Source organism: Mustelus asterias, chromosome 23, assembly GCF_964213995.1.
Source record: "Mustelus asterias chromosome 23, sMusAst1.hap1.1, whole genome shotgun sequence".
In the NCBI taxonomy this organism is placed as follows: Eukaryota; Metazoa; Chordata; class Chondrichthyes; order Carcharhiniformes; family Triakidae; genus Mustelus; species Mustelus asterias.
Window position 1 is genome coordinate 27,648,382 of NC_135823.1, and position 15,481 is coordinate 27,663,862.

The window sequence follows — 15,481 nt, forward strand, 5'->3', positions numbered from 1 at the left end:
GTTACCCTCACTTAGTTTGACCCGCCAGTCAAAACGCTTTGCCAGGGTGCAGCTGCTGTTGCACATTTACAATTTCATAGAGGCACAAATTAGAGCTAGGGGAAGGCGAGGACCAATACATGATGAGTCACTCAAGTGTGCAGTGAGCCAGCCTGTGAGGGAGGTGTAGTCCCTCCCTCCACTTCTTACCTAGAAACTGGAGTAAGCCATTCAACCCTCAGGAAATGCCAACTACATGCAGATGCAGAAGAGTGGGCAAGGATAAACAAAGGATTACAAGTGGCTCTCCAGGTCTCAATTGGGTAGTGAACTGGCTGGCTGGACAGTCAGAGAGCAATTACACACAAACTGAGCATTGCAACACAAATGAATTGCAAAAATGTTTTATTAAGGTACACAATGTTTGAATGATTACAAGTGGAAGGCACAACATTTTTCAAGACGACAATAATTAAATGGACATATATTTCCAAACAAACAGAACAGTTACACAAATAATTACATAAGAGACGACACCTGGCATTTCAAAACACCGGTTTTGTGCAAAATTAATAAAAGCAAGAAAGTGCAATTTGTAACATGAAACAAAAATACATTTCCAGAAACTTGATAAGAATTTAAACATTATAGTCATATGTTCTGTTGGATGAACATTATTGCAATAACATACCAGCCTTGCAAAAACTGAAATCTTGCCAGAGTATTAAAACATGGTATTAATGTTTCAGGGTCGAACACGTTCATTGTCCTACAAAACAAATTTTTGTAACATTTGAATTGTATTTCACACTTATAGGGGATTCCAGCTATCAATACAATTGCAGGTATGCTCCCTGAACTAAAAATAGAAGGGTTAACCCTACTGGCTTTGAAGTATCTTTGTGAATTGGATGATACAGGGTGGCAGTGAGAGTGAAGGGACGGCAATGTGCGTATGGGGGGGGGGGAAAACTGGTCTAAGTGTGGAAGTTCTAGGTGGTTTCATTTGGGAGCTGTATAAATATATTCAATTCAATTGGACAGCTTCCTTTTGGCTTAATTAGATTATTAATGGGAAGTATGTGCTTTATGTAAACAGAGGGACTTCTTTCTCCCCCTAAGTAGATGAGTTTTGATTTGTCATAAAAATCCCATCGGACAAGATGGCAAGGCAAAGTCATGACAGTTGGAATTCAGAAATGAATGAGGGAGGGTTGTAATCTATGGCTAGCAGCTTTTTTGAACAGCTGACCCGAAAGTTTGAGTTTTTGGGTGTGGGGTAAATGCAGTTCAGGTGGAGTGAGCATCATTACCAAGTAATGGAGAGAAGTAGTGCAGAACTTGAAAAGAAGCCAGAGAGTTAGTCATGTAACAGATAAGGATGGAAGTAAGCAAGCAAACAACTGGATAAAAGGTCAACGTGTATTAAAATTCAAATATCCATTGCAGTGATAACCACAACAATTAATCACAAAATCAACAATCCATCTTTATATTTTATGCCCATCAGCAGGTTCTGATGGAAGGACATTGAATTGAAACTTTAATCGTTTCTCTCTCCACAGATGTAGCCTGACCTGCTGAGTATTTCCAGCATTTTCAGCTTTTATTATATACAACACTTTAATATAAATAGAAGGAATTCAGGGGTTGAGAGTAAAAGAGAGTTTTCTGACTCAGTTCGACGCAACATAATTACAATTTAAAATATAATACATGACTGAATTTCCTCCAACTGGCACTTAGAAACAATTCAGAAAAAAACTATAATAAAGAGACTGTTAAATTCTATCCCTGGAAAAAGAAAACCATATTAGCAGGTGATTCTTCATGCACACTGATTACCCACTTCATAGAGTTACAGAAGTATTTACGCCTACATGTAAAGGGGTTTCAATCACCTTTGACCAGCTACGTTTACCAGACACAAGGCAAAATTCAAGGTACTTTCACACTTTGCCACCAATGAAAATATCATGCTCCTGCATGCAGCAATTACTGTATGATGGCATGCAGACATATTCCCGAGCTAGCTGAGAAGGTGGAAACTTCTGCATATTTAAGCCAAAAGTAATTTCAAGGCAGATTGATGTTGGACCACATCACCATACAGCAAATCGACAAGTGTATTCCAAAGAATTAAGAGAATCCAGTACTGCCTCAATTTGGGCAACACATTGTACAGACAGGTGTGGGACATTACCAATTTCACTTGTCCAATAGTGCTTTTTTGACTGTCAGCTGACTCAGTGGACCAAAGACGTGCTTGGACAAAAGATCTTCATAAGGGCATTTTAAAATAAAATCAAAGTGTGGGTTTTTGCTGAACTCCACTGCCCTAGGCCAGAACAATTCACTCAAAGAGTAGCTTCTTTCAGACCCAGGTGTGAGTATTTCCTGATCTGGGAGGCGCTGCCATGTTTCCCTGGTTGCCTCCGCAGGCATTGTCCCAGGAAAATGCAGCAGCAAGCCTCTCCTAGCTCGGTTGCAGCAGTGTGATGGGCCTGCATTCACCCAAATAGTCTCTGTTCCTTCTTCCTGCTGTTAGTGCCAAGGGAAATGGGTATTTCTGGGGGCAAATATTAGGAAGATGAGCACCAATACACAACTTAGTAAATAAACAATCCTTTATATAAAAAAGTACATTGTAATGATCAGCATTTGGCTTTATCTAACTAGTGATTAATGGAGTCATACATAAGCATTTTGCACAGTAGCTACATTCAGTTGCTCTGAATTGGGGGAGAGGGTAAATCAAGGCAGTCAGTGCAAACAACTATATTCACAGTATATTTGAAAAAATATTTTTCCTTTTTTAAATAAATAGTAACATTTTCTGGCAGGAAACAATTGCATCTTTAAATGTGCTATTTAAAATGAATTAATAGTTGTGTATTTTCAGTATTCAGGCTGTGCCAATCCATAATTTTACTAACTTTGAACCAGGTTCAGCTGTCAGCTGCATTACACCTTGTTGGTTAAACATGTGTTCAGTGTCTTGTTTAGCAAGATGTTAACTCGCTCAGCAAGCAGATGCTTCACATCCACCCATTATGCCAGCCATTCAGAGCAAATAGACATTTTGCATTATTATTCTTACTGATCATTTGGAATATAATCAGTATGACCCAACAGATGCAATGCAAACTGGACATAGAACCATTCAACAGACTGGTTGGGCTTTTTAAATTTAGATGTGTTTCAGATGAATTAATCAGCACCGCAAAAGGCAGGAGTCCAATTAAATCTTGTGACTCTCAGATGGAGGCTGTGTGGGGGCTAGGTTACACGGTACAGCACAAGTTGCATGGTCTGCTAGCTCAGATGCAACTTAATAATTCTCACCGATCTTTAAGGTTAACTGGCAAACCAGAAAAAAAAACGTAGAAATAGCACTCGAGGGATTCAGCACCAAAAATGGAAGGTTGGAAGATTTTAGAAAACGATTTTTAAAAAAACAGCTCCAGAACACAAAATAAAACACAAACAAGGTGCCTTTCGTTGGCAAGTTGTGGAGTTGTTTTTTTCCCCCCCATTTCCATTTCAGATTTTCCCACACCCAATTAGGAGAATTGCTAACGTAATATAACTGACTGCAGCATTCCTGGGTTAGAGAGAGATCCTGTTCCAGACTGCTATCTAATGACCCTTGCTGGGGTTGTGCTGGACCAAGCTTGGTTGTCATGTCTCCATTAGTGAGAAACCCATCAATTCTCACAGACTATGCTCATGTACGGCACAGTGACTACAAGGGCAACGTCCCAGAAAGCACTGGTGGAACTAACCCAGCATAAATGGGCACATTCAGCACAGGATGAGGGAGAGATCTCATATGGGTTTCGTTTCCTTCTTTAAACTATTTTTTCTGGCGTGGGAGATAATGCTGCACTAGATCATGTTGAAGCACGCAATCCTGGCACACTCCAAATTACACAAATGAAAATTGAGGCACTGTTATGATCTAATCTATGAACAATGTTGTCGTTAGGAAAATTGTGGCACCTGTCCACTGACTATCTTACACAAATCTTTCGAATAATTGCACATCTGAGGCCAGGGACATTTCTCTCCAATGAGCTTCTTATGTTTAGAAACAAAGTCAAAGCTATATCCTCTCTCAGCCAGGACTGCAACCAAAAGAATTGCATCCTGAAACATAATGAGAAAGAGAGAGAGTTGAAATATGGATCAATGTGAACAATACAGCGGATTCGTTTTAGAAAAAGGTATCAGTGCAGAGGTGAGAAAGTAAGTTCAAGTTTATGGAACATTTTCATACGAGGAAACATTGTGGGTGAAATGCATTAGTCAAAGACTTGAGCATTTTTGGGGTGGGTGGAGGAGAGAAAGGGAAGGTAAAAGCAGAATTTCATCAAACATTAGACCAGCTGAAACTGGAGAGAGAGATCAGCCAAGGACAGTTGCTTGCTGGAAACTGTGTAAACATTAGAGAAGTGGGTCAGGTTCGGTTGCAGTACAGACCTCTTGTCCATACTGAACAATCTACTGCCATGCATTGCCTCAGGATAAACACAAAGTTTTCTTTGGCAAGAGACAAACCAGTGCCTGATATCCAATCAAGTCAGTCTATGGATGGGGGAGCTGGAATAATGGAACAAAATATGGGAAACAGTCTCCAGTTTTCTATAGGAAAATACAGGAAATCTAGCTAGTGTCAAAATTCACAAATGTCAAGATAGCAGTTTGGCCATTCATTATCCTGGAATTAAGGGTAGTCTCGGATCACTTCTGGTTTTTCTGTTTCTGCCGGACTCGAACACAATGAGGATGTAGGTCTCCCAAAAAGAATGTTCAACATTTAACTATTGCAGATATCAAGTGACATTATCGTCATGCTCAATGACAAAAAGGAAATTATAATTTATACAGAGCCCTTTACCAGCGGTGTTCCATAGCCAATTCAATACTTTTTGAAAGTGTGAACATTAGCAGACAAACAATTACATTTCTGCACAAGGTGCTGTAAACACCAAGAGCAAATAATGTCTTTTAAATAGTGCTGACTGAAAGATAAATGTTGACCAGGATATCAGAATGACCCTACTCTGTTAGGAACTTTTACATCCAGCTGGGTTGGCAGATGTGATCTCATAATCATGTCATCCAAAAGGCAGCACCAATGCCAGCGAAGCAGTCCTTTCGTACTGAAATTAAGGGTGGCTTAGATAAAATGCTCATATCTCCTGAGTGGGGTTTGAATGAGTGCTACCACCAAATCAAGACTAAGGGATATATAGAAGCTACAGAAACCAAGCACTTGTCTATTTGTATGCATCATTGAGAGGTGGGGATGTGGGGGCCATCTGCAAGTGAATCCCAAATGTAATCCTTCATTTCCTCCTGTGGATTCTCTCAATATCATCCAGTTTGGAAAAAAAGCCTATTTTGTACTTGCAGTGAACACAAATTGTGGAATACCACAATTATTAAAACACCAGCAATTGAGATGGTCCTTGATGGCTTGCAAAGTATTTGATTGAATCCCTGGCACGATATAAAATTAATCAATCTTAACCAGAGCAGCAGTGACATGAGTGGACTGGGATTGGGAAGGAGGTGGCCAATCAAGATTCCTGCTCAATTAGTAGCCAGATATTTCTACCAGAAAATACACATTGTATGTGGATAGGTGCAGACTTGGCTGTTATGTTCCCAACATTTGGCTGTCTACAATATTACCTATGTCCACAAATGAAGAATGACCACGAGGAGAGGGAAATGGATGTTGTCAAGCAACCATAGCCCAGAATAACTCGACTGCCTCAGAGAGAAAAAAATTAAGGTTGAGGGGAAAAATAAAAGCAAAACCGAAGAATGGTTTTCTACATGGTTGCCGCTGAAAATTCTGATTGGGATTGTTCATCTTTGAATATTCAAATTGTATGCAACAACCACTTTACTGCAAGGCTTGTACCATGAAAGTAAAAGGAGATTGTCTATAGTTAATATCATAATCTCCAACTGTCATGAACAGAATAAAGGTTGGCGCAGTAATGAAGTTATACTGACGTTTAGGGTATTATGTTGCATTTAAACACTCAGCTGAAAGACTTCACTGCTAGCTGCTAACAATGATGACAACAAAGTTAAGATGGTGTGCTTCGTGGTATTATATTTCACAACAGCTGAGACTCTTGAGGGATGCTTTTTGTGCAAGTTTTCATAAAGTGCTACGTTATCTGAACAACAAGCAAACAGGATCTAAAAATGCATGACTGCCATATCGTCATACTTTTGACATGATCCAAAAATGCTCTTGAAATTCATGGAGCAACTTATTTTTTCTGGACTGATAGGCCTACACGAACAGGAACAACAGGGTTGCTTTACTGCTGGCTGTGGTGCCGACACCAGTTTACCCTACTGATGCATTACACTTGGGATTCAGATTAGCCAGTCACACCACCAGCAGTACTAGGGTTTATTTCCTTTTTTTTTCTCTGGAGTGCAAAATGAAGCAGCGTTATTTTTCTTCCCTTCCTTTCAGGACCAGCCTTTCTGCATACCATTCCTGATGCTTGGCACTGAACTACAACTGCTTGAAGGTGCAGAAGAGCAGACCAGAATGATTCACTCTAATTTACCCCATTTATGTCCCTCTATGGAAGAACTTGCCTTGCATTTAACACGGCCTTCCAATGAACAGATGAAATGAAGTGCTCCATGAAAACTGAAATAGACTACATCTTGAAATAGCGCACTATTCTCCTGCAGTTAAAATGTTAAATGAAACTACTGATATGTCTACACAAAAGGCTCTCTTCCATTCTAAGTCCAAATTTTCTTCACATCTAAAATAGCATTTCACTTCCCTCTGAAACCAGTCAAAGCGATGATGGAGACACAATGGGTATTGCGACACTTGTATAAATTAGGTGATTGGGCAAACTTAGATTAACATGGAAGTATGTTTCTTCCCAGGCTTTCCAACCTACCCCTGCCACCCCCAGAAGTGGGTCACGAGAAAATAACCACGTAGCAATGGTGAACTAAACTTGGCCAGGTGTTGGCATCGCACATCCAATATGAGATTTGCATCTATACTGGCAGCATGCAGATTACATACAGTTCCAGGCATAGTGTAAGCTATTGGAGACAAGATTAGTAGATTTGATCACATTTGTTAACAGTTAACGAACAATCATAAAATCATGCATCATGAAAAAGCTTCTACTGCCGTAATACTATGAGGTATGTAATTAATCTTATCACTGTACCCCTATGTCAGACATGGAATCTACCATATCCTATTTAAAAAAAAAGCTAAATTTAATTTCTGGACTATAACCATGATTTACTTTCACATACCATGAGGACAGCAGACAATCTGGTTATAATGGTACAGATACAACACAACCTACTACCCAGATCTTAGCTATAACCTAGACACCCCACTTGCCAGTTTTAGAGCCACTGATGTTCAGAGTTACAGCCAAATAACAATCAGGGAATTACTCCCCCCCTCCCACCCCCAAATCTCCTAAATGCAAACTGATAGATACGTTGGATAATTGTTCTGAAACTGTAGCCTTGGGGTGATATGTGAAGTCGAAACACTCAAGGGCCTCTGACCCAGTGGTGTTCAGTTTCTGAGCTCCTTTCAGTGTTGTGCTTTCTCTTCATTACAGTTTAGAACCTGGGAGTCAACTTGCTCATTGACCACACCCCTCTAAACAAATCTTTAAGGCCACCGAAACTGAAAGTCTTGTTTCACCCATGGCTCAGGAAACTGCAGCATCCCATTCCCTCAGGTGTTTCACACTGAGATTTTCTCCCCCAAGGCTAGTACTTTTTAAAAACACAACTGGCTGAAGACACGTGAATTTACCAGACCTGTAAATTCTTGATTCAGTCGCATCACTAAAACATTATCCAATGATCCAAATTAGAAATGCTCAACTTTCCTTTACCTGCCACAGCCAGATTGATGCATTTTCACAGTGCAGGTGACAGTACAGCAATGTAGGAAAAATCAACAGAAAACGGTCATGCTTTTCTGTGAGCAAAATACAAAATAAATTGTCAGCATTGAATGGAGAATGTTGCAAAACTAGATCTTAAACACACTACTGGAGGTGTAGTTAAATCGCAGAACTGGATTTAAGCCCTTTGCAGGTTCGTGTAGGTAGTGCATCTTTATCAGATCCGCAAAGTATTGCACAATCTTGCTATCATCATTCATCAGGGCCAGATGGTGCTTTAAAAAATTAACCCTTCGACAGGTCACCGATTCTTCAGTTTCTCTTTCATCAACAGGAAGGTGCAAGTGATGACAGAAAGTGTAGAGAAAGGCCTGGGAGCATAGTTGGGTCAGCATATTGTGGACATGCATGTAATATGTGCTGCCCCTCTTTATCTGAGTCCTGTGGTCTGCCAGTCTGGTGATCAGCCGTCCTTTATATTGCGGGCAACGGAGAGTTTTGTTGTCACAGTCTAGAATGCTGATGTATCGACTGTACCGATTCAGCGAGTGCAATATACTGGTACCCAAGGGAGAAGCTATTCTGGAAAAGTCAAAGAAACAAAACATTTACCAATTCATTCACAATAGGATGTTTGTGTGCAAGAATATGTGCTCAGTAATAAAAATACCAATTTCCGAACTTCCAGTCTGGACTTTTCAAATTCAATCTGAATAACACAACGCTCCCAGCTCCAAGATACCTTTGGATAAGTGAATATTACATGCATGGTGTGGGTTTCACATCAACAGTTAATTGCTTTAAAATTAAAATAATCGTGCATTGTAAAATCACAATTAGCTCTGGGTCACCCCTCTGAGTATGATTTACCTGGTCCCATGTGTTTGACAGAAATAACCACACAATACAGCTTCAGCTGGCATTAGAAGCATTGTGAGGACTAATTGCAGCAATGGACATGAAATGTGGATGGAACAATTAAAAGATTTCAACAAAATGTTCAAGAAGTGCAGCAGGGTTTTAAAAAAACTTGAGCCAGTTAGCTGACAACAGTCACACCATGATGTAATGTTTTAACACTTTATGGACATTTAATTCAAGGGATAGGAGGGGGGGGGAGGAATCAGGATATTGAATTTAATAATCAGCCATGATCATAAATGAATGGCGGAGCAGGTTCCAAGGGCCAAATGGCCTACTCCTGCTTCTGGTTTCTAATTCATTTGAATCCCTACAGTGCAGGAGGAAGAGGCCATTCAGCCCATCAAGTCTGCACCAACTCTACAAAAGAGGATTTTGTGAGTAGCTGTATACAAGAAGGGAAGGTAGCAATTAGACTTTTCCCAGATATCAACTGTTTTGATTAGGAAAAGTGGAAGTTGTAACCACAAACATTTTCTGTTCACTTTACACAGTTTCAGACATGAGGGAGCATCACCAATCTCAATCATATTTCCCTCTTTGAACCCAGCCTAGCATTTTAAGGAACTTTTGAAATAGACAAGCTGCTGTGGCACTGCATTAAAGTAGAATGAATGCAGACTTTCAAGGGCACCTTTGTATGGCATGTCTTGGGCAGATATTGTATAATGCAGTGTCAGGTAACAGGTCAGAGTAATGGAAGGTGGCCTTCCACCTCAAATCCAGCTGAGTGACAAAGGAGCATAATCAGAGCTGCACTCTCCGAATGGCTTCCACCCACCAGGATAAGCCAGCAGGTGAGAGCTGTAACTTCCATTAAATTCAAATACATTTTTGCATGTTGGAATGACACTAAAATCTGCCCTGTACAAAGTCCCAAGTGATGCAAGTCTGCCATCTGGAATTGGTCCTGCTCCTCTTGATTTTTGTATGATCAGAGGCTGTATATAAACCGCCAAGTTCAACGACTAATCTTGTGTCAACACTCTTTCCAGCCCTCTTTGCAATGGGGAAATACCAGTAGGATAGCACCAAGTTCATGAATCTCACCAACCTTGATTAGTTGTCAATTTGTACATGGAAATTAGTATAAAGTAATGGCATTTATGTAAAGAATGTTCAGTTTATTAAGAGGTCATCGGTGTAGCTTTTTTAGATAATCAGGAGCAAAAACTATATTGGAAAAGAATAGTTTCAGACTGATGGAATAGTTTCAATAAGGAAATGATACAAAAATCTGAACGCATCATAGTTTACATGTGTTCTCTCTATCAAATAGTGGGTTACTTTCAAAAGTGAGTATTGAGACTATTCATAATACTTGGATTTATTATCAAGCTTCAGGGGTGGTTTCTACTCAAGTTGTTGACCTATTTGCGAAAAATAACTTTTTGCTCAACCGCTTGTAAATACCCTTGGTTGTGAGCACTATCTTGGCCACCTTGGTAACCTAAAAATATCTGCTATTAGGTATAATATTCTAAAAAAAATTGCAACATAATTTATTTCTCTTCAAAGACAGATTTGTGACATTAACAAGATAAACCTAAAGTTTAAGCAGATTTATTGTAGATTTTTTAAAAAACCTACTTGTACCAGTCTGCTTCAAGCAGGACAGTAAATACCCACCCAAAACGCACATCTAAAACATGCTTTAATACTAGCAATCTTTTCAAATAACTTTAACATTTGATCATTGTAAAATCTTGTCTAATTTTGTAGCCTCATCTATCGACCTCTTTTACATGCAATTTGTATAGCAGGTTTTCACACTGTTTGGTGACTGATACTGGTTCTAAGCCAGAGGAATGTAGGTGTTGCTTGAGGTTAGAATCTGCAGTGAATTTAATATCATTCATGGTTAGCAGCAAATACTTTACATTTTTTATAGTGCATCGAGTTAATTGCCTGATCGAGCTCAAGCCCACATCTGCTTTAAGCATGTAAACTTTGTTAAAATCTAGTAAAATAAAATTTAAAAAATGAAAATGTTATCGGGAAGAGCTTTGAGAAATGTCTGCCTGGGATCCATATTACTGATAAAAGGCTGCATTTACAAGACGACTAGTTCCACAATTCTCCTGAACTTTCTATTTAATCTATTATGAATTCACCTACAGTACTAAGCTTATCTACTGCTCTGATATTGTCGGATCTGAATCAATTACTAGGTAAAGTGGTAAACATGGCGACATTGTATCTATATTTAATACACACCTCTGAAGTCCAATGAGTTTCCAGGTCTGTAAATGGTTGATGTGCAAAGGGAATGTTACCCATTGCTTTATAGAGTCCGAATCTCTGCCATAATTAGGGACAAATGTTGACAAAGCATTGACAAGCTTTTTAACTTTTCCTTCTTGTTCACCTACTATTACAAGTGTCCGGCCAGTTAACAATGAAAAAATTGCTTGTTGTGCAAAGGAATATTGCCTTATAAACCACAGCGAATTCTTCCCAGACTGCTTCTTATGCTTTCCAGAGAGCCTTTTTGTTGGACAGTTTGGTAAAGCTGGAGATGGAGTCCTGTCTGAACAGAATGATGCACTAATGTAACTCAAGTTGTCCAAATGTTCATCTACGGGAATTTGAACTGTTTCTCCATTACCAGGTACATTATTGTACTTTTTCTCTTGGGTAGATAATACTTGATCATCAGCACCATATAATCCATTTCCTTCTTCTGGCTGTGGGAAATCACCAAGGAATATTTGATCTAAGGTTTTACTGCGTTGGGGTGGAACATTGACTACTCCATCATTGTATTCTTCAGTTACAAATGTAGGTATTGATTTAGTAAAATTTGGGCTCTCTTTCCCAATGCAACAAGTGGCATCTACAGGCTCAGATAAAACAGGCAGCGTTATAGTGTGATTTTCAAAATCTTCCTTGCTAAACCCATTACTATGGTTTAGATTTGCAATGGGCTGCACAAGATCGATGCTCAGCTGCTTTTCTTCCTCATTGTCTAAAGCTGGTTCTTCTTCATGTATTGCACTTGGACAGGTGGCCTTAAAATCTTCAGGTATTAGAGATTCAGTGGTACAGAGGACTTCAATGCTGTCCTCGCTGTTTGTCCGTTTGGTGACTACAAATTTCCTCCTCACAATTTCTGGATGCTGGCAGTGCAGGTTTGTTTGGCTGTCAGATTTGGAAAATATTGGGCCTGGGCAGGATTTTTCTGTACCCAGCACTTCAATGCTGTCACCACTACTGACACTTCCCTTTTCTTTCCCTTCTAGTTCAAGATAGTCCGAGGCTCCTAGCGGATTTTTACACGGGATAGAATCTGCCACAGTCCCATGGTAACTCTCTATGTTAACTTGCTGATCCAATTTAATAGGCACAGACTCCACACAAGACTTATACGATTCAAAGCTTGTAGCCTCATTTGATAAACAGGGGTGTTCCAAATCCTTAGGACTAAGAATATTTAAAACTGGAAGCTGTTTGTCACAGCGCTGTTGCTTTTCAGTTTGCTCTTTGTTAAAGAGTAATGGGTCTTCAAACAGAAAGGAAGTGAATTGCTGTTGCTGAAGTAGCTCTTTTTCAATTTGGCTTGTAATTAGATAGCATACATCGCCTCTGAAGAATTTCTCTACCTGCCTAAGCTGTTCAAGAGTCTGATTAAAAAAGTAACTATCACAAAGTTCTTCTAGGGTTTTCAACTTTTTTTCAAAGCATTTTGCCGACTTAGCCCTTGTGAACTTGGGCGTGTAAGAACTTCTATCGGAAAAGCTAATTTTTTCACACAATTCGTCTGTGTTTGACAGTTGTTCCAACCCGGTGTCGGATTGTTCTGTGCCATATTCTGGCTCGAATGAAAAATAGTCAGCATCTTTCGTTTTTTTGTGCGAATAAGTTCTTATCTGCATTAAAAGATCTTGATGTTCAATGATACACTTTTCCACATTGGCTAACTCGTTGGCCTTTTCGATCGCCACCGACGAGTAGTATCCTTTATCGTTAGATTTCTTCTGGATTTCCGTTTCGTTGTGCAAGACATTCCGAGTGTACTCGAGATCCTGCAGTTTCTTTTCCAGTTCAGTGGCAAAGGCTTTTCTGTTTCCAGTTTTCAAGCACTCGGAGGCTCTGGAGAAGTCGTCCGAAAGCTGCTGGAACTGCAGCATGATTTTGTTTTCATCGGCGGAGATGTAAGCCACGCAGAACGGCCTGACGAAGCCCCTGGCCTCCAGGTCGTAGAGAGTCAAGTGGTGGACGTAGGCGAAAGCCCCTTCTTTGGAGTCCCCCAGCACCACCTTGGAGTCCTCCACAAAGTTGAGCTTGGGATAGCTGGTGCCGGGGGGGTGTCCCACAAAGGAGGCCTGATAGTCCACGGACATGATCCTGAGAGAGAAATAGTTGAGGTCAAAGTTACCGCGAGCATGGTCGGGGATGGTTAACAAAGGCTGAGGGCCTACCTGCTCGGAAAACTCGGATATCAGAATGAAATCCTTCTCGAATTTGGCCGTGGCCGCCTTGGACCAGGGGTTTTCGGGTTGGAATTGGAAAAGGGGCACCGAGTCATCGCTATACTGCGGCCCGTAATCATCTTCGTGGGTGAGGGCTACCACATCAGGGGCGGTGATCATATTTCCACCTTGCCGGAGCGGGCATGGAGAGCAGAGAGAAAGAGCAGCCCCCTTAGCAACGCCAGCGCCTCCTCACCAGCCACCATTTTGTCTCCATCTGACCTGAGGCGCTTCACCGGCCCCGGGCACCGCTTTCCACCAGAGAATCCTTTTCTTAAAAAAACATATACACTGTCCCTTTCGTGTCGAAAATCCAGTCGTTTAAAAGCCCCGGTTAGCATTAATGTTCAATCGTTTAATATTTGTTTTTAAAAAGTGCATGGCGAGTAGCATGCTGGGTATTGTAGTTCCCCGGTTCCCCTTTAACCTCGGGGCCAATGGCGGCGTGAACTACAATTCCCAGCAGTGCACCGGGGCCCAGGAACCGACCAATCGAGCTCCCCCAGTATGCGCATGCGTACTCCGCCCCCACACCTTGCTGTTCCTCTTTTAGGATTTGGATCCTCATTGGGATGAGTCAGTGCACTAAGTTAGACCATAAGACATTGGAGCAGAATTTAGGCCATTTGGCCCATCGAGTCTGCTCCGCCATTGAATCATGGCTGATATTTTCCTCATCCTGCCTTTTCCCCATAATCCCTGATCCCCTTATTAATCTAGAACCTATCTACCTCCGTCTTAAAGAGACTCAATGACCTGGCCTCCACAGCCTTCTGCGGCAAAGAGTTCCACAGATTCACCACTCTCTGGCTGAAGAAATTCCTCCTCATCTCTGTTTTAAAGGATCGTCCCTTTAGCCTGAGGTTGTGCACTCTATTTCTAGTTTTTCCTACTAGTGGAAACATCCTTTCCACATCCAGTCTATCCAGGCCTCACAGTATCCTGTAAGTTTCAATAAGATCCCCCCTCATCCTTCTAAACTCCAATGAGTACAGTTCCAGAGTCCTCAACTATTCCTCACACAACAAGCTCTTCATTCCAGGGATGATTCTTGTGACCCTCCTCTGGACCCTTTCCAAGGCCAGCACATCCTTCCTTAGATATGGGGCCCAAAACTGTTCACAATACTCCACATGGGATCTGACCAGAGCCCTATGCAGCCTGAGAAGTACATCCCTGCTCTTGTATTCTAGTTCTCTCAACATGAGTACTAACATTGCATTTGCCTTCCTAACTGCCAACTGAATCTGCACGTTAACCTTAAGAGAATCTTGAATAATGACTCCCAAGTCCCTTTGTGTTTCTGATTTCCTAAGCATTTTCCCATTTTAGAAAATAGTCTATGCCTCCATTCCTCCTCCCAAAGTGCATAACCTCACTTGGGCGGCATGGTAGCACAGCGGTTAGCACTGCTGCTTCACAGCTCCAGGGACCTGGGTTCGATTCCCGGCTAGGGTCACTGTCTGTGTGGAGTTTGCACATTCTCCTCGTGTCTGCGTGGGTTTCCTCCGGGTGCTCCGGTTTCCTCCCACAGTCCAAAGATGTGCGGGTTAGGTTGATTGGCCATGCTAAAATTGCCCCTTAGTGTCCTGAGATGCGTAGGTTAGAAGGATTAGTGGGTAAAATATGTCGGGGTATGGGGGTAGGGCCTGGGCGGGATTGTGGTCGGTGCAGACTCGATGGGCCGAATGGTCTCTTTCTGTACTGTAGGGTTTCTATGACTCACACTTTTCCACATTGTATTCCATCTGCCACTTTGCCCATTCTCCTAACCTGTCCAAGTCCTTCTGCAGCCCCCCTGCTTCCTCAATACTACCTGTCCCTTTACATATCTTCACTAAAAGCAGTTGCTCTGCTTTTAGCGAAGACACCAGCTTGATTTTTTTTAAAAATGCATCAACATTTGGGATGAGTCCAGAACCAGGGGTCATAGTCTAAGAATAAGAGGTAAACCATTCAGGACTGAGATGAGGAAGAACTTCTTCACTCGGAGAGTAGTGAAACTGTGGAATCCTCCACCACAGAAAGCTGTTGGGGTCAGTTTGTTAGATATGTTCAAGAGGAAGCTGGACGTGGCCCTTGTGGCTAAAGGGATCAAGTGGTATGGAGAGAAAGTGGGAGTGGGATACTGAAAGTGCATGATCAGCCATGATCATATTGAATGGT

The 15,481-nt window shown here is 41.2% G+C and overlaps 1 protein-coding gene across 1 annotated transcript; it reads right to left on the reverse strand.

Annotated features, from left to right (window-relative positions):
* Positions 1-6,420: 6,420 nt before the first annotated feature.
* On the reverse strand, positions 6,421-13,533 carry smcr8a (Smith-Magenis syndrome chromosome region, candidate 8a). The gene is made up of 2 exons (XM_078240177.1): positions 11,061-13,533; positions 6,421-8,504 (listed from the first exon to the last, which is right to left on the reverse strand). The coding sequence occupies exons 1-2, from the start codon at positions 13,433-13,435 to the stop codon at positions 8,051-8,053; spliced, it is 2,829 nt and encodes a 942-aa protein (XP_078096303.1). The 5' UTR covers positions 13,436-13,533; the 3' UTR covers positions 6,421-8,050.
* Between the last annotated feature and the right edge of the window lie 1,948 nt (positions 13,534-15,481).